Raw genomic sequence first — 26,274 nt, 5'->3', positions numbered from 1 at the left:
TAATGTTTCCATAACATCCTTCTTTAAGTTGAAACATGTATTCAACAATGTTCATATGTAAATATTTCAAAGCAAAAACATTTTTTTTACTTTTCTCTGTTTTAAAACGATAACCTGATGTTTCTCTTTTTTGTCAGTTTTTTAAACTTGTCATTCTGTTCTCTCACTACATCAGGTAATACGCTTCACTTAACTTTTTGTGAGCAATTAACTCATACTGTATGGTGCTGTACCAAAGCCTTATGTATAATATTTGTATTACTTTCCTCTCGTTTTGCCACTGCTGTCCAGTGAATTCTGTATCGTCTGAGATCATGTCTTACTCACTCTTCATGTTCAACTGCCATGGATCTAGTTTCTTTATTGATTAAAAAGAGAAAAACCAGAACGAACTATGATGTAATAACACTCTGGCCTGTTACCAACTGGCCCAGATGTAGTGACAGTCGCCATCTCAAGCCTTTATAGGGAAAACGTACAGGCTCACTCCAGGTAGCTCATCATGACGTAGACATGGGCCTAGCACATGATCTATGCTCTATCTATGGCATGTCTGTGAGAATATGAAAGCAGTGTTGTATTCATGTCACCATATCATTTCAAATGCTTAGTCCCATACAAAATTTTCCTCTCAAATTTTTGTATTTTGATATAATAAAAAAAATCAAAAGAGGTTTTATTTTCCTTGTGGTTTTGTCTCTTGGAAAAAAACTGATCCAGATCTGTGAGGAGGAAGATGTAGTTCATATGCTGGACACAGGGTGTAAGTATTGGGCAGATAGTAAAGCTGCTTAATCAGGTCAAGTGTTGTATTTCCTTTTACCCAAGACACAGGAAGCAGAGGTTAAAGGTTACAGGTTTCAAATTAATTTCTTCCTCAGAAAAGAAAAATCACAGCCATCATAAAACAATTGACAAATGCAACTTAATGTAGAAGAAAAAATGTTCATGGACGATCAAAGGCTGTTTAAGGCTGTTTGCAAATGCATGACTGTCGTTCAATGATTAATATTTTGACCCTGGCTTTGCTGTCTCCACCCAGACTTTGAGGGCTGAATTGTGTGTCAGCGGAGCCTGAACAAGGAAAACAAACAGCCTGAAAGAAGATGAGGTCTGTCAGAATGACCTTTGTGCTTTTGTTCAAATTCCCTCTGGCAAACTGGGAAACAAACAAAACGAGCAGCCATCTGCATACACCTAGGGAAATGTAAAGTGCAGTTGAGCCACTAGTCAAACACCCTCTAACCATGTCAGCTTGTCTTCATTTAACAGGAGATTAGAGGTTTGATTTTTAATTTGCTATCACCATGATTGTATCTTTCGGTGTAGAGGTGACTTTATTAAAAGCTGTTCAAGTGTAGTCATTTTGTCTCTACACAGTGTCACTTAACTCAAATCCCCACAACAAAGTTACAGCTTCAGATTTGAGGAAAATATTAAAGTTGATAATGCTCTGCTATTAGTCTTGTAAATATAAAGTTACAGCTAGTGAGCGGAGTGTTCTTACAGTAGGGTTTATGCATTCAAAGGATCTTCATCAATGCTAGTTCCCTTCTTTCCTTCTTCACCCAGCCTGACCGTGTCCAAACCAAATGTAATATGCAAGAAGCATCTCACTGTGTCGTAGCAGCTTGAGGTGGAGCTTATTTAATTGTTTTATTTAGGATGCAATTCAGTTATTCAAATTCATTTACATTTTATATAACAGCCCATAGGCTATTACATTTCATATTGATTGACAAATCATTCAATTAACTAATCACTGAATCTCTAGCTTTATAAAATGTTTGGGTAATTTAATCTATAACTATGCACCATGCATGTTTTATAAGCTTGTCATGTTTTGCATGGAAAAATCTTGATGGGTAAAGTAAATTCATGCAAATGGTCAGACTAATGCAGTGGACTAAAACATGTTCTCGATGAAATGTAGAGGGGTATGAATAGGCTGTAATGTCACATAAAATTGGAATACCAAAATGTCAACCTGATGTAGACTCAATGATAAATTTCAGTTGGCTACAAGACCAAGAGAAGTACATAGAGTCCCAGTGCCCCCCCCCCCCCCCCCCCCCAGCAAAAACGGTAATAGCTGAATTTCACATTATCTCCTCCAGTGCACATGACACAATGAGATGATGTATTAGGATGAGTTATTTGCACACCAGGTTTCACTCCCCTCACTGTTACCACCCCACCTACACTAGATGGTTATGTAATTCTGTACCAGGCATTACCTAACACCACACCACTTGCCAGATGGGGCTGCTCGGCTTGTGAATAATATCAAGCAGGGGATCCATCCACACTCCCACGCCTACCTAATATCCGGGTCTATGGCTTTGAAAAGGTCTGGGAACCCCGGGGTCTAAAATATCCGAGGCGCGGGCACGAGACCAATTGTGCGCGCTCCCAGACGCGAGCGCAGATTCCCAGCAGCCAGTCAGACAGTCAGGCAGGCAGCAGGCAGGCAGCCCAGCCGCGGTCCTCCGGAGTGACTCCCACGCTGCCTCCGCGGCGTCGCACCCGATTCCAGTGTTTCTCCCCCCTAAGACATCTACCTCAGATGATCAGCTGTCTTTGTCCCGCGTGTGTGTGTCCAGTGTGAGCGGCTCTGCAGTGCGATGCTGACAACATGTTTCCTCGTCGAGAAGCTGAGCGCTGTGCAGCATAGAGGAGGCAGCGGAGTGGAGCAACGTGCACTGTTACAGGTAGGCTGTGTGAACACGGATCCTTCTCCAGCTGTCATGTAGCCTACTACTGTACAAACATCACCGGGTAGGCTAATGCTTCGTCTGCCGCCGCTGCCCTGATGGTGCGATTACTGCACCGGTTTATGGCATTTGCATTTTTTCAATTGATCAGTTTGACAAAGGATCGTGTATGTGTGCATAATGCGTGTGTGCGTGTGGGTGTGTCTACGGCTGCATGCGGCTGACCGGTGAGCTGTCAGGCCCAACAGGTCAGAGTACACCGGTGGTAAACTTTTCCCAGTGGATGTAGCCTATGTGGCTGGTGAAGACTGGGAGTGAGTGGGTGAGTGAATGGATGGATGTGTGTGTGGTTGCATCACAGGTTATGAAAACACATCTGAGTTTATCTGTCAGGAGGATTTGGGGGGGTGATTTTCTAGGAATCACATGTAATGCAGTGGGTGGGCACATATAAATGATGAAGACCTGTGTGATCTAATGCAGTACAGTGCAACAGCCCTGCAACAAGTGCTGCCTTTGTGAGACCTCTTGTTTTTTTAAAACGTCGTAATTTTTTTAATGCTCTTTATTCACATCACTTATTTTGAGCCATCAAAGTGGTGATTAACCTCTGTGTAATGTCTGAGGCTGTGAACTGGTGAACTGCTTTATTATTTTGTGAATCCTGCACCAAAGCTGTGGGGACATGTTGGTTATTTATGTGGATGATAGGTTGATATAAGCAAGTGAGAATCACTGACACATTTAGGTAATGTTTGAGCTGCTCTCCTTGATGGGAGGGGCGTTAATCTGGGTTGTTAACATTCTTTTCTGTATCTCATGTGATAATGAACATAACATCTTGAAGTTCTGGACTATGACTATCTGTTTGGCTTTAGGGAACTATTTTGTGTACTTTCCTTATCCTTTCATTTTTATAGAAGAAATCATTATTCAATCAGTTCTGGAGATAATCTATTGATATACTGAATATGAAAACTGTCTGCCCCAATAGTATATTGTACTGCCTTTATCTACTAAGGCCAAAATAGTAGCTATATGTTGAGCTAAAATGATACATTGATCAGGACCAACAGAAAAGTAGGAAGTGGGAAGCCATTTTAAAACTCGCTCAGTTGCTTCAGTCTTTTTCTAAAGCAAAAATTGCCACAATTGACTGGTTACAACTTCACAAACTCTGACTCTACTCATTTTCTTTGTCATAAGTGACAGAAAACCGAATCTTGAAATAGACAGACATTTTATAAACTAAGCCTGTGAATCAACAAGTTTAACTAAATGTGTTTTAGTTTTTTTTGCTATAATGCAATGCAGTCTGAAAACACAATCACTGTAAAAATGATTACTTAAGAACTGTGCAGACCCTGACATCTCTGACAAGGACCTTTACAAAGGTAGTAATTGTTTGTGGGATGTTATATTGGATCAGACTGTAGTCTTGTGTGGGAGTGTCACTCAGTATTTACTGATTTACTGAAGCAGTTGGCTGCATCCTCCATTGTTAATGCCCAAATATTTGTCCCATAATAGAATTTTCTCTTTTCTCTATATCATTGCTCACTAGATCATCTGATTTTATTAAAGGAAATAAATGTTGTGACCTGTACTTTACTGTAAGGCTTAGGTTGCCTTCGTTGGTGACAGATCGGCTTGTTGATTAAATATTTGGATCGTTGTTGTCTACATCTTAATCGCCCTGCTGTGCAGCCTGCTCTCTGACCCTCATCTGGGATCTCTGTGCTTCTGAAGGTTGCAGGACAAAGATTGAGCTGTGACACCGACTCGGATAAAATAAAGTTAATCTCACCCTGGGAGATATCAAGAAGATTATGGGATCATATGACCCCCCCCCCCCCTCCACACACCCATCACCCCCACTTCCCCTCCCCCTAGAAGTGACAAAGCACCAGTAAAGATGGCTGATTTGAAAGTACGGCGGCCTGCTCAGACGGCAGCAGCTGCAGCAGCACCGGGTATCTGGACACCTCAGATTGAGTGATGATGTGTCAGAGCCTCATGTGGTCAAGGGTTCATCTTCACGTTTCATTTCCCTCCTGGTGTTGCCTCGTCCTCAGTCTGGAGCAGCATCAAGTCACGATGGACGAGAGACAGGTTACCATGGCAACCGCGGGCCTTTCTCCACTGCGTCTCTCTTGCTTGTGTTGACTGCATTCCTCGGCTCAGAACGAGAGCATGAAACCAACTTTCCCCTCGTCGACGACACGGACCTGGCACTTCTTCGTCGTCGGGATCAGCAACATAAAGGGATGTCAAAGATGCAGTTTAAGATAATAGTAATCAATATTTTTTACATCAACAATCTCATGGCTATACGTTAACATGAAAGGGATGTGACGAACCCGCAGAGAATTATCACCCGACTTCTGCACTGTTTTGGTTTTCTAGCTTGCAGCTCTGCTGTTTTGGCTCAGTCTGACCACTCCCATCTGTGTTATTCCCAGCTACAGCAGCCTAAAAAACCTGCTCTCCACCACCTGCTCTGCAACAGTTTATTGTAGATGACAATGTGAAAATAGAAGCACATTTACAGTAGCAGCCATTCCTTATGGAGTCGATGGAGTCCAAAAACAGAGCTAAAAGACAGTTAATTTTGGACTTACATTGATTATCTGGACACAAACATGAGTACAAAATGTGCTCTGGAAGTGTAAATAACAACAACTGTCATTGCCTGTTTCATCAGATCTTTGTAATAGATTCTGAATGAACACTTTACAGTAGGTATCTGGGAGACCTCCTGTTTTGTATTTGTACTTTAGGCAACAAGTCCTTCATGTGTTCTACTACCACATGGTGGCATTTGCAGCTATGTTACTGAAGAGGACAATTCAAATAGACAAAAGAGATAATGATGAAGCATCCTCTCCATCCTCTGTGGATGTGTCTATTATGAAAACGGGTGACTGTGTTATGTCACAGTCCTTGAACAATGTACCAGAAGCTTTTGGTGTTATTGCAATTCCACGATTGCCGATTGCAGATAACCATAAAAGTACCACCTAATTTCCAAACATGAACTATATTAGCATTAATGTGTATCATTTACACTTAATTGTGTCGGTGTGGAGTCTGTACAGTATTGTCAAACCCTGATAAAGGCGAATGTGAAATGGCAGTTTTTATACCCCCATCTCTTTCTCCTCAGCCATACTTCCTCTCTTCTCCCATATGTGATAAAGTAGCCATGACTCACTAAGACGCATCTGCTGTATGTTTGTAGCTACAAATATGCAGGCAACCATTCTTCATGTCAACACGCTTGCTGATACCGATTTCATAAACAGTGCGTTTGCAAGATTGTGTAGGCTGCCCTATTTTTCTTGAAAACGCCATATAGGCCATCAGATACCGGGACGACATCCTTCTGTGCTGCTACAGTCTCCTGACATCAGAACAATGTCTCTGCCTTTAAGTGTGGCAGGTACACGTCGTCTTTATTACTGTATCTGGAATAGTTTTACTTGATGTTTTGGATGTGACCGATAGAGAAGTACTGGAAGGGTGAGTCTTGCCTGATATACAGCCGGTCTCACTTTACTTTATTGTTTTATTCTTCTTGCCTATAATGCTGCACAAAGTGTCACTATGTGTCACCCAGTTTCCTCTGCCATGGCAGAGAGTGAGATCACCTCCTAAAACTCAGACTTTTTACAATCGTGACAGTCTTTTTATAGCGCAAGCTATTTGGGCCATTTCAAGAATACTCTACTTTTCATGTATTGTGGTGTTCATAATGGCAAATGGGTGCTATAAGGCATTCACTCGTTCATACTGTATATTCCCCTCTGTTGTCTCCAGGTCCTCTCCCATAAGGCCTTTCAGATAGAAACAAAAGCCCATGACTCCTTCACCAGGCAGGCGGCTTTAAAGCACACACAACTAGCCAGCCTCCTCTGCAATGTGAAGTACAACATGTTCCTACACTTGAAAAGACTCACTGTCTGATGTGGTACGATCAGCAAGGTCAGCCATTGTACTGTGTATCATGCATCGTAGATTGCAAGCAGCCGCTGGAAATATCTGTCCCCCATTAGCAAACATAGCCAAAATATTTTCAACGAGGCAATGATGATTATAATACCTTGATGATTGTGCAGCACAACTTGGTTTTATTTTGTAATAAATATTTAAGCTATACTAGGAGGCACCAATTATAACTGCTCCCAGTGCTCCCTGTTTCAAATAATTTTGCAATACTCTGCTCATTCATATGACTTTCCAAAAATGGTTCCCCCAGGTGACCACTATACAAGAGTGCTTTCTAAACAGTAAATGAATTTCCTGTCTGTGTAATGCATCGACTCCCCTCTGGCAAGGTTATGGTGTCTATTAGAGAGGAGATATAGTATGAGATGTGGATAGAGAGGAGTCCGATCTGGCCTGTATTCCTGTCTGCCCGCTCACATTCTGCTGAGTCAGGAGGCTTTGTGGAAGGCAGTCAACAGCAATTCAGTGGGGCTCCAGGCCAGAGGGGCTGGTGGGAAACTGCTACTACAGCAGCGGCTGGGGCTGATGGATCTACACGTTATTCCAAACATTTCCGTGCTGATTAGTGGACCTGGTTAGAGAAGAAGTAAAACTGCCTCTGTGTTAATTGGAGGGATTTTAGCTGTATACCTGTGGGGTGTGGGAAGGGCCCTTTATTTGCAGCCACATGCCCTCAGGTCATTGTTAAACACTGAGCACAGGCACGTATCTGGAAGCCAGTTATGGGAAGATTGTTGAGGAGCATTACGAGGGGGTCGAGTTTCACTTCATCAGGACATTCCTTCTGTTTGTTTACAGTACATAGAGAGGGGTAGCAATTATGGAGTGTAGTAGAAAGTGAGAGCGATGGGGGCCGTTCCAGTATCGGTCTCCTTGTGGATCCAGTACGAACACATGTAGGAATTAATTAATTAATTAATTTTTCATTCCTCAAAAGCCAACAATGATTTCATGGAGTGATCCACACAGGTAGTGCATCATGTGATCGAGTGCAATACGACCCCTGGTTGTGTGTGCGCCACATGGTTGCAGCTATTTGAATTGACATGAAATACTACCTACATGAGTGGAGTAGCAGAGGAGTGGTGAAGTGGTTGCATGTGTCCTTGTGCTTGCAAGGTTTTTCTCCTTCAGTGCAAAGACATGCAGGTCAGACTGACTGGCAACTGGCAAATTGCCTAAAGGTGTGAATTTGAGCATTAATTGCTGTTCGTCTCTTAGGCAGGTGACACAGAGACAACCTTTCCAAGCCGCACTATGTGTATCGCCCAGTGTGAGCTGGGTTTTTGTCCAGCCCCTGGATGGGATGGGCATGATGAGAGACCTGAAACCTTAATTGACATTGTATTTAAGCTTAAAATTTGCACTAAATCAAATGTAAATGTAGTTGAAACACTGCAGTGATTTGTGACAAAGCTTAGTTAGACCAGTGAACTTTTGTCCTTGATGCGGGTTGATTTTCATTTCATAGGCAGACCGTTGTCTACTACACTTGGGTCAGATAACCGATTCATTCCAAAAGTGTAGAATATCAAGAATCTAAAAAAAGCAGCAAAAAAAAAAAATCGTGCGTGATAAAACGATAACAGCCCTAAACCTGCACATGTTATCCATGGACGAACACTGGAAGCTGCTGTGGCAGTCTTGACATTTCCATTTGGAGGATATGAGAATGTTTTCCAGCTAAAACCTGTCATTGCTCAGATAAAAAAGAAGCTGATATTCTCATGAACCCGGCTCATGAATGTGCAGGCTGACATGCATTATCTCTGAAGCAGCCCCCGGCACTGTAGCATGATGTCATCGCACATTACAGTCTGGACTGGGCTGTGTGGATTGTAGCCTTGAGAGTCGCACACGCTGCAGCCTCAAGTGGGTTAACGTCTGGCAGCTTCATCGCATCGGCCTCTTCCTCCCATCTTCTAATCTTTTACCCACCCACCCACCTTCCCTCGCTCGCTCTCTCTCTCTCCCTCCCTCCCTCCCTTGTCCTTCCTACTCACGTTTCTCTACAGCGGGCTGTTGCAGTAAGGCAGTATCATGGAGGCTGGATGTGTGGTTGCCGCGGTGATTGAAAATGCTGCTTCAGGACCCCAGGGAGAACCAGGAAGTAGTGACGTCCTTGAGGGGTGAGTTACTCTCTTTTTCCTCGTCTCGTGCCAGCTGATCTGAATAATGAAAAACTATACAAATGCACACTTGGAGATGTATTTGTGAGTATTCTGTGGCTGCATGGACATTTACATGTGTTTGCATTTAAATGAAGAAAAGTTAATGTCAAGGCTAAAGCATGACCCTGTTCTCATAGTACTGTAAGACAGAGATAACTGGTTGAACCTTTGTCAGGCCTGAGCGCATTGTATTTTCTATCAATTCTCGCAATTTCTATTAGATGTGTGACAGATTACACTGTGACTGTGTTTCTGGCCTCATGTCCTGATCTCATCAAGCTGAATCACTGTGACAAATTAAAGGCCTGCCTGTCTCTATGCTTTGTTACTCATAAAAGTTGAGGCGAATGGACCTCACCCTTCACTCCTGAATAAACTGAGTCACATTTCAAGTGAAGGTTTTGTGAAGCGCTCCCTCGTGGGTGGATTGCCTTTATGACTCTCTGAATAGAGAAGCATTGCTTTCCCGAGCGTATTCAAAAGACACCATGGCTTTTTGTTGACCCTGAGGAGGATGCAACAATTTTTCAGACAAGTCTGTGTCAGGAACAAATGCACTGGGTTTGTTCCTGTCTGAACCTGATTGGAGCAAATGATCAGATTCACATGTTTTATTAATGCTGTTACAGATTCGAACACCACAGTCCGAGTACAACATGTTTTCTGGGCCATGCTGGTGCAGTGTCATGATTTGAGCCCAAGCCACATATTGTGAATTCATCTCCCTCACTTGCTCCCTCTGGTGTATTTTTACAAAAACTACAGGAGCTTTTTCTGGAAAACCTGGCACAGCATGGAGGTGGACATATCGCAGTTCTTTTGTTTTCATTCCTCACCTGTGTCTCTCTGCAGAGATGTGTTACCATCTGCTGACCTGGACAAAGACGATGCCTTACCTCAAGCCACCAACAATAATCCTCCAGAAGAGAAACAGCCACAGGAGACATCCACTGCCATGGTACACGCCCACACACACACACACACATCTGAGTCATTTCTCACACACCCAAAAAACAGTAATATAGATGTTAAAATATATAATAAAAAAAACTTAAACCAACAGATATGTCCTCCTTCTTCAATTAGTCTATATTGGTTGTTATTCACACAATGGTGTCATGCAACAATTAAATTCAGGTCACGTGGCAGTCGCATGACAGTTGTTAGTCCAAGGTTGTCAAGGTGATAAAGGTATGGTGGGCAGGTGTAAATTTGATTTAGAGGATGTGTTACCATCGGGTGAGGTGGCGTATTTGCTGAGGTGTTTGAAGGTGTTTGACAATATTGTCGTTGTTAAGTGATGTCTCCTCTCCCCCTTCAGTTCATGTTTCCGTGTGGGAATGAATTTCCTGTTTTTAGAATCTATCTCTTTGATTTGTGAAGTACAGTCGATTTTTATGCATTCATTATTTTCTTTACAAGCTTTGTAATGTAAATTTGATACAAAAATTACTGATATTGATCATATTTATAACCAGCCTTTATCAACCAAGAGCAAGATTAAGGTTCAGATATAGTCTTGACTTAACTTAAATTAACTTAACTTACTGTATTACAGCATTATGTTAGCATATCAGTAATATGACATAATAAGCAGAAGAAAAACAGATTTACATTAGTGTTGAATAAAATCACATTCGCATGTAATTGTGTACCATAGTTTTAAACAGCCTAACATTAGGGTAGTATAGAAAAGCACAACATAATATTAGCTGCGTGGGTCTTGTATTGTGCTGCACAACCACTGTTTTATGGTCATCCACATGATGATTCCTGAGTCTACTCTCTTCTCCATCATTTGCCCTGTGACTGGCACTTACTGATGTTTGTTGTCTCTGTTTGGCAGGTGAGGAGCGATGATATCACAGAGCATCCAGCCGAGTCCCTACTGCGCTCCTGCGTCAGCACGGCTAGCATGAAGGTCAAGAACATGAAGAAGTAGGTGCTCCCCGTGACAGTGTTGCTGCTATTATAGGCTGTAAACCAGGGCTCTTATCCAGGCCAGTGAAATGAGGACCTATAAAATGATGGGCGCGCCGCAGACAGACAAGTCAGCCTGCTACATCTCTAACAGAGGCCTAATCTGTCCTTTCCTTTTTCCTCTCTTTTGCTCTTTGACTTTTCTTTTTCTCTCCATCACAGTGACACTGTGTTGAATACTGATGAGCTGCTGTTGTGCTGTGTTGTGTGTAGGCTGACGTTCCCCAGAGGTCACTTCCCCAGGTTGGCAGAGTGTGCCCATTTCCACTATGAGACTGTTGACTTTGGCAACGTACAGGTGAGCCCCGAAAACACTTACATTGTGACTTTTGCAGCAGAGAGTTACTATATTTAGAAATTGTGTCTTTGGCTCAAGTTCAGCGGCCATTTTGGTGAACTACTCCAAAAATGCATTGCTGTTGAAATGCGATGTGGTAATTAAATCAGTATGCTTGTTTGTCTGTTATGGACAGTCCCACCCTCGTAATTGCATTTTCCTTCCTTTTCCTGAAATGCCACGCTACCACTGTCAGTGTTGTTTTCTCAGGAGAGCTTTGAGATCATTATGTTTTCACTACTACAGATGTTATCAGTCCCATTTATGTTGAAGCTGATTTCAGTCGTGTGTTAATCCTCTATATTACACTAGCCCAGTCATCTGACCGCTGTAAACCTGTAATACAGGCTTTTAAAATTGACTTAAGCACATGATGTCAGCTAGTGGGTAAATAAGCTACAGTGGTTTCTGGGTGGACAGCTGAGTCTATCGTGGAACTGAAGTAACTGAGATAACACATTTGAAAGTAAAATCCTGTTTAAGAAAGCAATAAAGAGAGTAATAATATATGGTTACAGTTGAATTTAGCTGTGGACTATACGTGATTTTTAGTCAAACTAGGAGCATGGCTTGTGGGATTGGTCTTCCCCTTTAGTCTTCTATTTTATACTATTGAATACCTGATCATCAGCCAACACACGAGTCAGACATATGGATACAATACAATAAGGAAGTTTTGCCGTAGTGGAGATGAGAAGCAGTAAAGTGTCCCTAGTTGCTCAGTCATGTGTGACTAGTATCAGCCTGGTTAACCTGGCTGCAGTTCACAGTGCTTGCCAGCAGAGTGCAGCAGACAGTCATCTCTCCACAACCAGAAGCAGCTGGTGCAGCTCAACACAAAAAGAGTGCATGGGCAGTGCATGCCTGCTGAGGGGCTGAATCCCCACATGTCGCATAAACGGACCAGAGGGAAGCCGGCTGGACGGGACTTAAATCCCAGTCTGCTCTCCCTCTGTTGGGTAAACGTCCTGCTATGGAGGCCATGACCGGTGTGGCTCCATCATGGTTTGGGTGGAGGATGGTGAAGCCGTTTCAGTGACCTTGAAATGGTCCACGGGGAGAAGAGAAGCCGAGCTGAGCTGGAAGAAAAACATCAGTGTGGGAGACACACTGACACTGAAATCTGCACCCACTGCCTACATGTACATGTACAAACATAAAGCAGGCACATACCACTGAGATTGATTTTTATTTTTGTATTTTATGTTTGATTCATTTCTTGACATAATCCTGAAAGATGTGTCTTCTCTTGTGCTATCTCCCATGATGCATTTGCCTGTCTCTGCATTCACAGACTGTGGAGGCGAGGAGGGAGGGAGGGTACCAATCAGGTCTCATGTAGAATAGCACAAGGACAGCAGACTGTCTCTGTCTGCAGCCTCCCTGACTGATTCCTCCCCAGATTAGCCCCAGTCTCGCCTTGAGAGTGCAATGAATGAGAATTGTTTTGAAATGAAGAAGGGTAGCCTATCTGTCTGTTGCAGCTTCAGCCTCTGTGTGATGGATGAGCTTTTGCATCTGTGTGTGCCGGTTGAGCCCATTTACTGCCAAAACCCCTTTGCCACTGGAGAAAGGAGTAGAGAGGGGGAGGGCAAGATGGAGAGGGGGAAGGGAGGCAGCATACAGGAGAGGGAGGAGGGGGAAGAGATCGAAAGAGGGAGGCAGGAAAGGAGGAGGAGGAGGGGGGGTAAGACACATAGAGGGAAGCATCCTCTTCTCGTATTTTCTGCTTTGAATAGCGCAGTAAGCGTGTGATGCTCCAAAGTCGTCTGAGTGAGCGTTTTTGCGTAAGGGCGGGCGGCATGGGATGGCGACCGGGCGAGTAAGGAGCAGCATTTAAACTCTGCTCCCCTCAGCCAAGACTTGGTTTGTTGTTGGAGCTTACTGAGGTCCAGGACTGCGGCTGCACACAAAGGGAGAGCCACTTCCTCCAGTTGCGGATGGATATTAGAGATACCCTAGTGGCAGGTAACAGGACGGTGCTTTTGATTACATGTTAATTTGAGCCTCTGGTGCCATATGCTTATGAATAAATAACATATTGCAGGTATGTTTGTATACAAAGGGCTGGTGTCTGAGCCGTGTTTGCCTGTTTTAGATTATAAGGACTAATGTGTGGCGTGTGTGAGCATCATAGAGGAAGTGATGCTCAGGCAGCATGCCTTTAGTGATAACTTTTAGGATTTTTTGCTGAATCATTCCATACTGTTTTTTATTTTTTAAATCTATCTAGCCTTTGCTTAATAAAAAAAGGATGGGTTTATCTGTATGATAATGCTTCCCATCATCCTTCTGGCCTTTGGCCCTCTTCAGTACGTAATTTAGCTTTTTAGATCAGACTATTACTTTCTACAAATCCTTGCAGTGAATAAAAGCTTTTCCATCATGGCTCATTTAACAACATTTTCTCATTGCGGGTTCTTTGTCAGTCTGGTTTGCTGTATTACTGTTGAGCAGTAACTAGGTCGCTGTGTGTTGTGTAACAGTGGATGTGGATGAGCTACAGTTATAAATAACCAGAACTTCCCTTGGCTTCCAAGTCTTTGAAGTGTCTTTTACAGAAATGTCTATCAACATATTCCCAAACTCCTGCGAGGCTTTGATCTTCTCAGTTTTGGGGTCATTTAGGATATTAGTTAGAGGAAGAGAGGGAGAAATCTGTGCTAAATCTACGCCACCTCCAAGCACTGCTATCTTAGCAGCTAATGTTTTATATATTTCATGCTGCAGGATGTATGGTGAAGTGAGAATATGAATCACTTCTATGTTGGCAGCAGAGGAAACATACTTCACTCCCTAAAGAAACTTTAGCATAAAGTCTGACGTGTTCAATCAGCGTCTTTCAAAAATATGGATTCAGATCAAAAATATATGTATTGTAGTTTTCAAAAATGTTTATTTCCATATTTTTTAAAGCATTTTTTCCACGATTCTGTGTTTCCTAGGTACTTAATGTTTCTATACTCAGCTGCTCAGTGTAAAAGGGATTTTACTATTTAATGGGAAAATGGGGTTTGACATGATGCTTTTCTTGTACACCAGGTCACACACAGAGAGGTTGTTGTATCATACTCATCCATAATTCAGAATATGAGTTCCTCTTAATATAAGCTCCTCTTACACTCTTTGCTTGCTGGTTCTTCTCCATAGTTGGCCCTTGAAGAGGGACAGAGTGACGGACCGAAGGCTGGTTTAGACTCCAAAGAGCTGGTCTTCCTGGTTCAGATCACCTGCCAGGTACAAATACTTGTTTAATTAATACAACAGATCAGACCGTATGATATTACAAATTGGTGGTGTTTTTCTTCTGCTGAACTGCAGTTTCTCGTCTTCTCTTCATCAGGCTCGAAACTGGCTGGTGAAGAGATCCTACGAAGACTTCCGGGTGCTGGACAAACACCTGCACTTGTGTATCTACGACCGACGCTACTCCCACCTCACTGAGCTGCCACGATACGACACGTTAAAGGACAATGTTGAGGTCTGTCATCTCCAACACATACTGTACAGTCATTATTATAGATTACGGTTATAGATCATTTAGGATTTATATGCTCATCAGATTATCTTGTTCTCTTTCATGTTATGTGGAAATGATGCTTAATTTGATTCACATTTAAATCTTGTCAATCTTATGTTGTACCTGCAGTCAGTAACGAAGATGTTGGCCACCTACCTGTCCCGTTTCTCTACCATCGCTGACAATAAAATCAACTGTGGTCCAGTGTTAACATGGATGGAGGTACCAATCTCTTTATCAGTTGTTTGTTCATACAATATTTTCATCTTTTTGTATCTGGTATAAATGTAAGCATGGTGTTTTCTGGCTTAGCTCAAGGACAAAGTGGGGTTGCCGTTTTCCCTCCTCAACACATAACACAAACTTGTGAAAAATGTGGTAACATTATACACCTGGAGAAAACAATGGATTTTTCTATTTGTGGCAGGTTCCTGATGTTTTCAATTGATTTCAGTCTTAAACCAGCATGTTTGAGTGGGCGTAACACTTTTTGTCCTCTCTTTGCTGTAAACACATTTTTACAAAAAATACAAAACACAAACTGAAATAAACACATAATGGGTTTAGTTTTGATGCATTGGGCAGTGTCTGCTTTATTGTATCCTCCTGTGTCAATTCTTATGATAACTTTATTCAAAGACCATTTCAAAATAAGGCTACAAAGTGCTTTATTGTAAAAACAAGAATAAAAGTCTCAGCTCTAAGCTCATATAAAGCTCATAGCTGAAGGCCAGCTGACTGCTGTGCTGTGCTGTGGTCTCTTGCTAAGTGTGCTGCGGTAGTATCAGTAGTATCTTTTAGTAGTGTTTTGCAAAATAAAATGTAGTGTTTGCATGTTTTTCCTGCTGATAGTGAATTGCTCTGCAATGGTCACGTCTGGAGGAGATTAAAGACCTTTTCTAGATCTGCAACTGATCAGTCCTCTGGTTGGACAAAGCAGAGTGGCACAGTTTTATTCACCTGGATGTTATAAGACAAGTTAAAAACAGAATCAATAAGAGCACACCTAGGTTAGAAAAGTTTAAAAAATTAATTCTTAATTTCAGTGCTGAGAGAAACAATAAAAGAAACAGTGGTGGTACCAGGCTTTATGGGAACACACAGCTGTGTATCATCCACCTGGTGGTGAAAATCATCACTGTGTCTATACATGATAGATGAAACTCGACCAGCTACCTCTCCTGGCTTCCTGTCTTTGAGCAAAGCAAACATGACTTTAACTGTGAAGAAGGCATTTCCTCAAATGTCACACTATGTCTTTTTCTTTCTTTAGATTGACAACAAGGGGAACCATCTGCTTGTTTCTGAAGAAGCCTCAATCAATGTCCCCGCCATCGCTGCTGCCCACGTCACTAAACGCTACACAGCCCAGGCCACAGATGAGCTGACCTTTGAGGTACAATCTGAGATACATTGTTTATCATGAATAATTCATTTATCATCTGCTGGTAGCTCCCTCATCATTTAGCGTTCATTTTTCACTGTCTGTTCTTGAGTCTACATATTTCTGGTTTCTTCATTAACACTGTTTAAAGTTGCTCAGCTGTGATCAGACTGTCGGCATCTTCACACTCTCTCTGTGATTCAGGTGGGCGACATTGTGTCAGTGATAGACATGCCTCCGAAAGAAGACACAGGCTGGTGGAGAGGGAAACATGGCTTTCAGGTAAAACATCTGCTGTGCTTCACTTTGTGTCAAACAGGTTGGACTTTGATTATGTGATTAAGTATGTACCCTCTTGGGTTTTATACCTCCCCTTTGCACATCCCAGTAATGCTGATTGTTCATGTTGTTTATTTATATGATATTGTTTGTGCTAAATAAATAAATAAAATATGTCTGACAGAAAATAACACTGAACAGCTTGTCTCTGCTTCCAGGGAATACTTACTCAGAGATAAAGACATGTTCCCTGCTTGGCTTCCTGTTTGCTCCCGTTCAAACTTATAGTTTATAAAATCACCTCGGTAAAGAAAATATTTGTTGCTGTTGCACCCAAAGACATTGAGCACAATAAAAATGCAATCCAGCAGTGTTCGCCCCGAGGCAGATTGTACCCTCATGCTCACTGACCTATTTCTGCTGCTTCACCCTATAACAGCCTGCTGCAGCACGAAATACCCCCAGTGGCACTTTGAACTTACAAGTGTATCACCAGCTCTTGTTCTCCTGTTTACTCCACACTTCTCTCTACTCACAGGTTGGTTTTTTCCCCTGCGACTGTGTTGAGCTGATAAATGACAAGATTCCCCCCAGTGTTCAAAGCTCAGTGCCAAAGCCAGGTACTCTTCAGTTTGGGCCTGTCCCGCTGTTGATGAATTCATTTAAGACTTGCTCCCAGGATATGGATCAGATTGATTTTAAATGGGTGTGTGTATGTGTGTGTGTCATCTTAATCAGTGTGTAAGAAGCATGGGAAGCTGGTAACATTCCTGAGGTCTTTCATGAAGTCTCGACCACCACCACAGAAGCTGCGGCAGCGCGGCATCCTCAAAGAGCGAGTGTTTGGCTGTGACCTGGGGGAACATCTCCACAACTCAGAACATGAGGGTAAATTATTACTGCAATGGTTTCTTTTTGTTCCCCTTTCTTCCCATTTCCCTTTGTGTAATTCTTATTGGCTGGCAGTTCTCACCAAAATGTTTCACATTTTCAAATTGTAAATACCCCAAAAGGGGATTACTCAGTGAATCTACCACCTCTATAGTGGATTTGTGATACATAGCTCATGTTTGATGGGAATTAAGGTGGTGTGAATACCCGTTTTATAAATGCCAGCGGGGTGTGATTCTGCATAGATCCCAGAAGATTTGCCAAAAGCTGTTTCTTGAGTGATTTTATTTTTTTTAAAGAGGCCTGTGGTGCAATAAGCAGGTTTTATGTTATGTCATGTCAGTTTGTCCAGAGTTTGGGATTAAAGCTACATGGGCACCATTGTAAAATATGGTGTAAAGCAGTTAAGTGGTTTCTAAACCTTTTGCGGTCCTTTCAAATGAGATAATGACCAACTGTGCTCCTCATCACAAGAACAGTTCAACTAAAGATTGATCTATACTTCAAGAGGTAAAATTATAGCGTTTAAGGGTTTAACATTGAGAAGAAATAATAATTTTGCAAAGATTTTTGTTTCTTTTTCTGATAATCATCTTGTGAACCATCAGATTTATTTTACAACCTCCCTAAATGATCCCATTGGTAGACAGGTGACACATATTTCAGAAAGATACGTCACAAATGTATACACCCTACATTTTCATATAAGGCTAAATAATTTCATATAATGGCTCCACGTTCTACATTTTATCAAATGTTACTCACTAAATGTTAAATGTGAATAGTCTGTAGGTTCATGGTCAACTAAGTGTTTATGACAGCAAAACTGTACACATGCAGGATTAACTCAATTCAAACTGCAATGCACATACTGAAGGAACATGTCAACCACTGTAACTTTGTGACTGAATAATGTGTTTTTAATAGTTTTTGAACAACAGTGGATCTTTTGTGCATGGGAATAAGATATATCAGACTTTGGATACACAGGTGACACTTGCAATATGAATAGTTACGTGTTGGCTAGCTCATTTTCGAGTGTGATGCTTTCATCATTGTATTTGTGCTTTATGTGTAGAAACTTAATGATTTAGCCTCCTCTCATGACTATAACTGTGTCCTATAGTCCCACAGGTTGTTAAGAGCTGTGCTGAATTCATAGAAAAACATGGAGTTGTAGATGGGATCTACAGACTGTCCGGGATCTCATCCAACATCCAGAAACTGAGGTTTGTTTCATTTATGACATCAATTTAATGTAACACAAATCAGTGCCTTGGGTCAGGACTACTGTAAGCACTGAAGGTGGGGAGATGCAGCCTTTTCTCTTCACCTGAGACCCACCTCTTACAGAGCAGTACAATGAAATGTAAATACGTAAAACTAATGTCCCTAAATTCTAATGTTCTGTATACAGAATGGTTTGTTGTTTAAGTCTTAAGAAAGAGTCTGATAAGGGTAGGGCTGAAAATGTGTAGGGCAGGGCACTTTGTTGGTGACTGACAACTATTTAGTTTTCATTATTCCTTAACTAATTATTGTAGTCCACCATCAACACGATGGATGCAAATACAATGTTTGTTTTAACAGCTATAATGGTCCTTTTAAGGCTTGCCAGGAGGAATTCATTAAAAAACTCCCATCGTTAGGTAATTTAGGAGAAATATAATCTAAACTGACTTTGTTCACTTAAAAACGTGTTGACTGTTGCCACATCACATCTCATTGTGTTAGAAAACGATAAACATCTGGTGACATGTTGATGTTTCTCACAGTTTATACTCATTAACAGCATCTTTACCTGCCGCAAAGAAGGAAGAAAGAAAGAAAGAAAGAAAGAAAGAAAGAAAGAAAGAAAGAAAGAAAGAGGCCATTTTTTATTTGGGGAGGAAAATGATCAGAGATTGAAATCATGTCAATTATTGTATGATGCACTGATTTTTTGGGGAAAGTTGCACTATTAACAAGCTTCGCCAGAGGATTTCAAAAGATGTCAGATCAAAACAAATCATTAATTCACCAAAAGTGGCTCATGGTGTAAAAATATCCTCCTCCTTGTTGTTGTGTTCAAACCGACAGATGGGCAGTAGGATGACTCCCACGCTGTTCTGTATCTTCCTTCTCTGTTTGTCACTGTCTAGGCACGAGTTTGACTCTGAACAAATCCCAGACCTGACCAGAGACGTCTTTAGACAGGATATCCACTCGGTGGGCTCTCTCTGCAAGCTGTACTTCAGAGAGCTGCCCAACCCTCTGCTCACTTACCAGCTCTACGACAGATTCTCAGTAAGTACCGGCGCACTGAATCTGGGGCACGGAGTTTTAGTTAAGCATTGTCGAGAGAAAAAGTGTGGGACGAATTCCAGTTACTTGGTGAACAAAAGAAAAGAAAAGACAGAAGAATTCATTTTAACATTTCAGCTCATTTGAAGAGCTTCTCAAAACGGGGTCATTGCATCACGCTGAGCTTTCTAGGAACAGGAGGGGATGTGCATGCTAATAGCAGATTAAGTGTGCCGAAACACTGGCTGCTGTGAATATAAAAGGATGAAAAGAGCGGGGATGTTAAGGCAACTCCCTCTGCTGTGATTATCAGCCTCTCAGTGATGTGCGCTTTATCCTCTGTGTTCACAGGAGGCCGTGTCTGCAGCCACAGATGAAGAGAGGCTGGTCAAAATCCACAATGTCATCCAGCAGCTGCCGCCTCCACATTACAGGTCAGGTTTTAAGCTCACTGCTGCACCCTGGTGGCTTGACTTTGGAAAAGGGAGTGCTGCATTGAAACTACGTATTCTTCAATGTTCATTTGATTCTTGGGAAGACTAAGTGCAACCAAAAACTTTTCTTTCTACTTATATCCCAACCACATAAAAAGCCCTCTCCGAGATGTGACTCAGCTCTAGATAAAAGTGTCATGATGACTACTTAGTACAGCTCTACACAAGCAGTTTTAAATTTCCAGTGCAGGACTATATCTTTTGACTGTCTCAAAGGAAATAATTTAAAATGAACAGAAGATGTTTATATTGGATCTGAATGTTTCTCTGTCAACAGGACTCTGGAGTTCCTCATGCGACATCTCTCTCGCCTGGCCACCTTCAGCTCCGTCACTAGCATGCATACAAAAAATCTGGCAATCGTCTGGGCACCTAACCTCCTCAGGTGACTGTCATTATCTACACCAATGTCTGGCTGCGTGGCGTGCATTAGCACCGCTGGCGCTGCTGTTTCATTCTAGCATTTCTGTGACAGCAAATTAGGACATGTCTCAGTGGTCCAGAGCTGTGAATTAGGTTGTTCTGTGACTGTGTTTCAGGTCCAGACAGATTGAGTCGGCCTGTTTTAGTGGGACAGCGGCATTCATGGAGGTGCGTATCCAGTCGGTGGTGGTGGAGTTCATCCTCAACAACACTGAGGCACTCTTCAGCGCCAAACTCAATGCCATCATAAGGGAAAGCACTGGTAGGTCATTGTACCATTAATAAATAGTAAATAATAAAAGAAGACACAGAAATTAGATTGTACGAATCTCTAATGAATCTATCTGAACATCTCAACTACAGGTAACAACACCTTATCCAGACCGAAGTCCCTGCTGGTCTGCTCCCCGTCCACAAAGTTACTGTCTCTGGAGGAGGCCCAGGCTCGCACTCAGGCGCAGCTGGGCTCCCCAGCCACGACCCCCTGCCTCACCCACAGTGACTACATCGAGGTCGGGGAGGGACCCGGAGCTCTGCTGGGCAAGTTCCACACAGTCATCGATCTCCCGATGGAGAGGTACGTTTACGGACCATGACCATCATTTATTTGAGTTGTTCAATCATGATGCTTTGTAATGTGAGTATTAGTAATAAGTCAAGTTCTTCAATGCTGACTTAATTGGTTGATTGATCAACTGGTAGACTGACAGAATATGTGTAGAGAACAATTTTGACAAAATATTCATAAAATGACAAATATTTGTTGTGTACTGCTTCTAAAACGTGTCAAATATGAGGATATGATACATTTTCTGCATAATAGGCTACTTGAAAATAGAAAAGGAATTGTAATCATATTTGCCACTGTCTGATTTCTTCTAGTCTAAATTATTATTATCAGATTAGAAAATTATATTTAAAAAAATGATGTTTCTGCCCTATTTATTTCTTGTCCTTATTTATTTTTTGCTTGAACAAGGTGACTTGTAATGTTGTTAGATGAAACGTCAACTTATTGAAAATGATTTGTTTCTGTGTCGTAGCGGCAAGCGCCCTCCTGCTAAGGCTAAGAAGTCTCCTGTGGGGAACTGGCTCTCTTTTTTCCACCTGGGCAAATCCCACTCTGTAACTAAACGTAAACTGAAGCGACACCCCAGTGAGCCTAACGAGATAAAGAGCATTGCACTGCCAGGTCAGATCACTGCTGCTGTTACACCACCAGAGAACATAACGCCTCTCTTCCTGTACTTTTCAAAGTTTTCTTTTCTTTTCACTGAAGTTAATTTTAAACCTGTCACTTTCACTTTTCAGTTAATCTCGACAGCTGGATGTGTTGATGTAAAATGTTGTTTTAGAGGTGATTATTTAATGAGAAAAACTAATTTGTTGAAACATTTGCAGGTGGAAGAGGAGATAGTGGCACTTTGCGCTCCACCAAAAGTGAAGAATCTCTCACCTCTTTACACAATGTGGAAGGTGACATTATTTATTCTACTTATTCGCTACAACTGGCTCCCAGTGATTTGCATTATCAGTATTTGTGAATTTGTCACTACTAAAGACTCAGTTTAAATGTATTTTTCCACCCCCAGGGGAACCTCCGAGTTACCGCCCGCTCAGACCTCGTTCGACCAGTGAGGCCATTTCTGCCGTCAGCAGAGATGACCTACACATCATCAGAAGTAAAGACGACAAAGCCCACCCAGTGAATGAGGGTCATAATGGTGCCGACCGTCCTCACACCGCACCGTGTATTTCACCTCCGCACCAGGAGGACGATCTTGATCTCTGTCCGCCGGCTGTAGGCATCTCTACCTTGGACTTTGACCCCATGTCTTTCCAGTGCAGCCCAGCCTTAGCAAACCCTGGACCGCAACAAAACCAAGAAGGAAACAAATGGAGGAAGAGTGCGGGTTGTTCCAGTGAATCTGAGCCAATTTCCTCACCTAACAACAACATAAGCTACTCTCAGTCTCCAGATATTAGCCCGGTCCTGGGTAAAGGTGGGAAGAAGGTTACCTCCAAGCCGCTCTCTCCTAAACTCAGGAAGAAATCATTTAAGACGCAAGCAGATGTTCAGACTGCGTTCGGCCCTCAGCCAAATTTCTCCTCCCCTTCTCCGCTGGTTGAGAAATATAAAGCTCCAGCAGCAGATGGAAAAGAGCCAAGAGCCCCCTTCCAACACTGCAGCCCAATCAGCACAGCGAGCCAGGCGTCAGCCCTGACCGACCTCAGTCAATCTGCACAGAACCTGCCTGATCCAGGTGAGTGCCACTCCTCTTTAACATCTTACACATTTGATATATATAGTTAGTATCTATTTAAATACAGTAAGAATGCATTTTGTAGTTTCTTATAAAAGCTTTTGTGTTTTGTCCCATCATGTCTTACCATAGCTTTGTTTGTCCTGTCATACTGTAGCGTTGTTTGTCTTATCCCTCCCCAGGAACAGATAGACTTATGAGTTCAGTGTCTGTTCTCCCTCCTCACCCTCCCCTGACGAGTGCTGCACGCAAGTTGGCTTTGGCTCTGGCCGAATCCGCCCAGAAGGCCAGCAGCGGCTCTCAAAGAAGACACAACGTCCCGTTGTACCCTTTCCAGAGACAGGAGACTCCTAACGCCCAGGACAGACCCCCTCGGCCCTCTGTTCTGGATCTGAAAGTTTACCCCCAGGAGTACTGCAGCCCTCACGTCTCCCAGTGGCAACCACCGGTACACAGCCCTTTGGAGAGCCTCTGCTGCCCTCACCCTGCTCATTTCCTATCTGCACATATCTCCTCGGAGCCGATGCAGGTCACCGATCGACAGGAAAGCATTTGCAATTTCACACCTAACGTCAGCCCGCTTGGTTCAGGGAGCTTGGATGAAGGCAGTGCAGAGAGGAGGGCCTACAAAGAGCAAAAGGAGCACCGAGACATCACGCAAGCAGAGACCACCTATCAGAGCGTTGGTGTTTCAACGCCCACTCAGCCTGTCTGCTCGGCCCAGAGCCTGGCAACTTCTCCCGTGTACGTGAACACTGACTCTATCAATGTCTTCAATTTCCGTGCTGTTCTCGCTGAGACTTCCATGCCTGCCTCCATTGGGGAAGTCCTTCCACGGCCATTACAGCACCCCTCCACCCGTAACTACAGTCCAGAGGAGGACAGGCCTCTGGGCATTGTTGAGGATGTCTTCAGTAACCGCCAACATCACCACCACCACCACCACCACCATCGGCCAATTCAAGCAGGACAAATGCCGGCACCTCACTGCCCTCGGCCCGATGCTCTGCCACATCACCTTTCAGGGCCGAAAAGCTTGTACAGGCAGTCCTCTGAAAACCGCTACAGCACTTTAGGTTTAAGACACCCTTTGTCTCCTCAGTACAGACGTTACCACAGAGATGAGCACCTTATCAGCGGTCGCCACAGGCAGCAAAGTCAATGGCAGAGGTCAGATGACAGACTCGTCGGGCATCCAGCCATTCGAAGGGCTCGCTCCTTTCATGCCCCTCAGATTAGTCACTACGAGCTGGCAGAGACAGAAGTCCTGCCCCCTGACACCATGTTTTACGTCGAACAGACGGCGAACCAAGAGGCGCCCTACCAAGAAGCGCCCTATCAGAGGTTGATTCAGACTGGCATCCACTCAGTTCGGCCGCAGTTCGACAACACAAATGCTGACTACCGTTACAGCACCTACACAGATGACCCAGCAGATGGTTCCTGCTATTATGTAGAGCCCTGCCGGCAGAGTGGTATTCACCACAGTCAGTCTTATACCATGCGTAACACGAGAGGAAGCGGACAATCGGATTACTACAACTACTCTCCACGTCGTGCCCCCCCTGTAAACAAGGAGCTTTACATAGAAAGTAGGGACACCGTCGTTTACGAGGCAAGAGACGCAGAGGTTTTTGAAAGAGTCGTCTATCAACCAATCAAGCAGGAGAGTAAATCCAGACGCAAGAATACATGTCCAGCTGAGTCTCCATATGGGAGTCCTGTCTCGCCAACAGATGCAAGAAACAGAGACATAATGCACACAAGGAGCAAGTCAGACCCTGGTAATGCCTGCCTCCTCTCTAAGGGGCAGGACAGGACAGAAAGTCAAAATATTGTTGCTGCTACAACCCCGACGCCCATGAGTTCTCAACAGCCAGACCCTGAGGGCGCCAGGCAGCTGTGTGGCCACCGGTCCAGCACAGAGCTTGGACCATCCAGGCGAATTCACATCAAAGAGAGTTCCCCAAAGCAGCCACCGCTTCGCAAAGTGCCCTCACTCCCAGAGAGGGATTCTTCAAACCTCAAGAACATCGAGCACAAAGACAGAAGCCATACACGAGGTTATGACCAGGATCGATTAATGATGACCAATGCTGTCAACAGCTACTCTGGTATTGTGAAACCCAGCATCCTCAGGAGACCCGGGCGGTCACAGAGCACCAGAGAAAATCGTCACTACTATCAGTACCACGGCAAATCCCCTATGGATCCTGAACATCTGGGATCCTTTTCCACTCAGCTCAACAGAAGGACTCAGAGCACTAAAGTTAGGCCCACACAATATGACCACATGGAGGGGTATTACGCAGCTCCCAAACTTAAACCCGCAAGATCTGGCAAAGCCATGGCCGGATATTTGCCTGGCCAAGGATGCATGTCTCCCCGCGGCCACAGACTGCTTTCCAAGGCTCTGGGTCACGAGGCTTTTTGTCATGCTGCACTGAGATCAGAGGCCGGAGTCTATGAAGGGTTCTGACCACTGGTTTTTATCTGATTCTACACTGGGGCCAAAGGAAAACAGCACTTTATCCTCTGCCAGACCAACAGACTGTTGCGTTCAAAGTGTGTTTCTTTTAACCTTCGAGAGCTGCTAAAAAAAGTTTGAAAGGTGGCTGCTGATGAGGATTCATACTGTCACCATTGTTGGTAGTTTCATATTTTGCAATGGCTTTTGAAGATGCTCAAAAGGTGGAGGGGGGGAATAATCATATGCAGATATTGTCTTAAATTTAGAGATTTGAAAATAACAGTAAGAGTTGGCATGTTTGAGAAAATGATGGCTTATATATTTTATTTAATGTCTAAACAACAAGAGATGACAAGCTAAAGTAACAGGTTTTATTGATATGATTTTAAAGTACATATAGGAATGTGTATTAACATTCATTTCATAAATGTATTATATTTGTATAAATAACACACAGCTAACGTGGCCAATGTACTGTACATTTTGTTTTCTATTCTAGTCTGCTCAGACTTCAACAAGCACTTTTGAGGATAACTGTGTATGAAACACATTGTCTTAACGTGGTGTACATGAAGCCTCTTGATATACAGTATATATTTTTTTCTGTAAGAAATGGCTTGCTCTGAATCATTGTGAAAATACTTGATTAGCACTTTCGGGGAGTTAACATGGATGATAACCTCATGGTTTCTAACTTTTCACATTTTTCTTTCACACATTGTATAATGCAATCTTAACATAGCAATGAGTGCTACGATTTCAAGGTCAAAGCTATCATGTCAAAATATGCTAGACATAAATGCAAATCAGCTCATTCAGTTAGGTGAAAAAGTGTATTTTGTATGGCGATGTGGTTTTGTCACAAAAATGAATATTTCTTTCCTCTTTTAAGGAAACTTTTAACAATGTGGTGTTTTACATGAACTATGATGTTGTTTTATTCATTAAAGTTGCTATTTCAAATCCAAACAGGTAGATGAGGATATTCTGTAAAGACATGTTAAATACGTTATTTTAGTGAGAGTCTTAAAAAAAATAAACATATATTATCAATGA

The 26,274-nt window shown here is 42.8% G+C and overlaps 1 protein-coding gene across 1 annotated transcript; it reads left to right on the top strand.

Moving 5' to 3' along the window:
• The first annotated feature begins 1,641 nt into the window (after nt 1-1,641).
• On the top strand, nt 1,642-26,274 carry arhgap32a (Rho GTPase activating protein 32a). The gene is made up of 22 exons (XM_083985498.1): nt 1,642-2,711; nt 8,738-8,851; nt 9,746-9,851; nt 10,740-10,831; nt 11,087-11,171; nt 14,361-14,447; nt 14,554-14,691; nt 14,860-14,952; nt 16,004-16,126; nt 16,319-16,396; nt 16,932-17,013; nt 17,132-17,281; nt 18,411-18,513; nt 19,426-19,570; nt 19,919-20,001; nt 20,339-20,446; nt 20,601-20,746; nt 20,848-21,061; nt 21,528-21,676; nt 21,886-21,960; nt 22,077-22,748; nt 22,931-26,274. Exons 2-22 carry the CDS (start codon nt 8,763-8,765, stop codon nt 25,225-25,227), a joined length of 5,115 nt encoding a protein of 1,704 aa, XP_083841624.1. The 5' UTR covers nt 1,642-2,711; nt 8,738-8,762; the 3' UTR covers nt 25,228-26,274.

The sequence above is a fragment of the Trachurus trachurus genome, assembly GCF_905171665.1.
Source record: "Trachurus trachurus genome assembly, chromosome: 13".
Taxonomy (NCBI): domain Eukaryota; kingdom Metazoa; phylum Chordata; class Actinopteri; order Carangiformes; family Carangidae; genus Trachurus; species Trachurus trachurus.
This window is presented reverse-complemented; position numbering and strand designations above follow the sequence as displayed.

What these genes read in the sequence shown, in the direction of transcription:
- arhgap32a (XM_083985498.1), top strand. Translation starts at nt 8,763, where the DNA reads ATGGAGGCTGGATGTGTGGTTGCCGCGGTGATTGAAAATGCTGCTTCA. An exon ending in TGGTTCAGATCACCTGCCAG is followed by an intron (nt 14,448 to 14,553) that starts GTACAAATACTT and finishes TCTCTTCATCAG; the next exon opens with GCTCGAAACTGGCTGGTGAA. An exon ending in CATCATAAGGGAAAGCACTG is followed by an intron (nt 20,747 to 20,847) that starts GTAGGTCATTGT and finishes TCTCAACTACAG; the next exon opens with GTAACAACACCTTATCCAGA.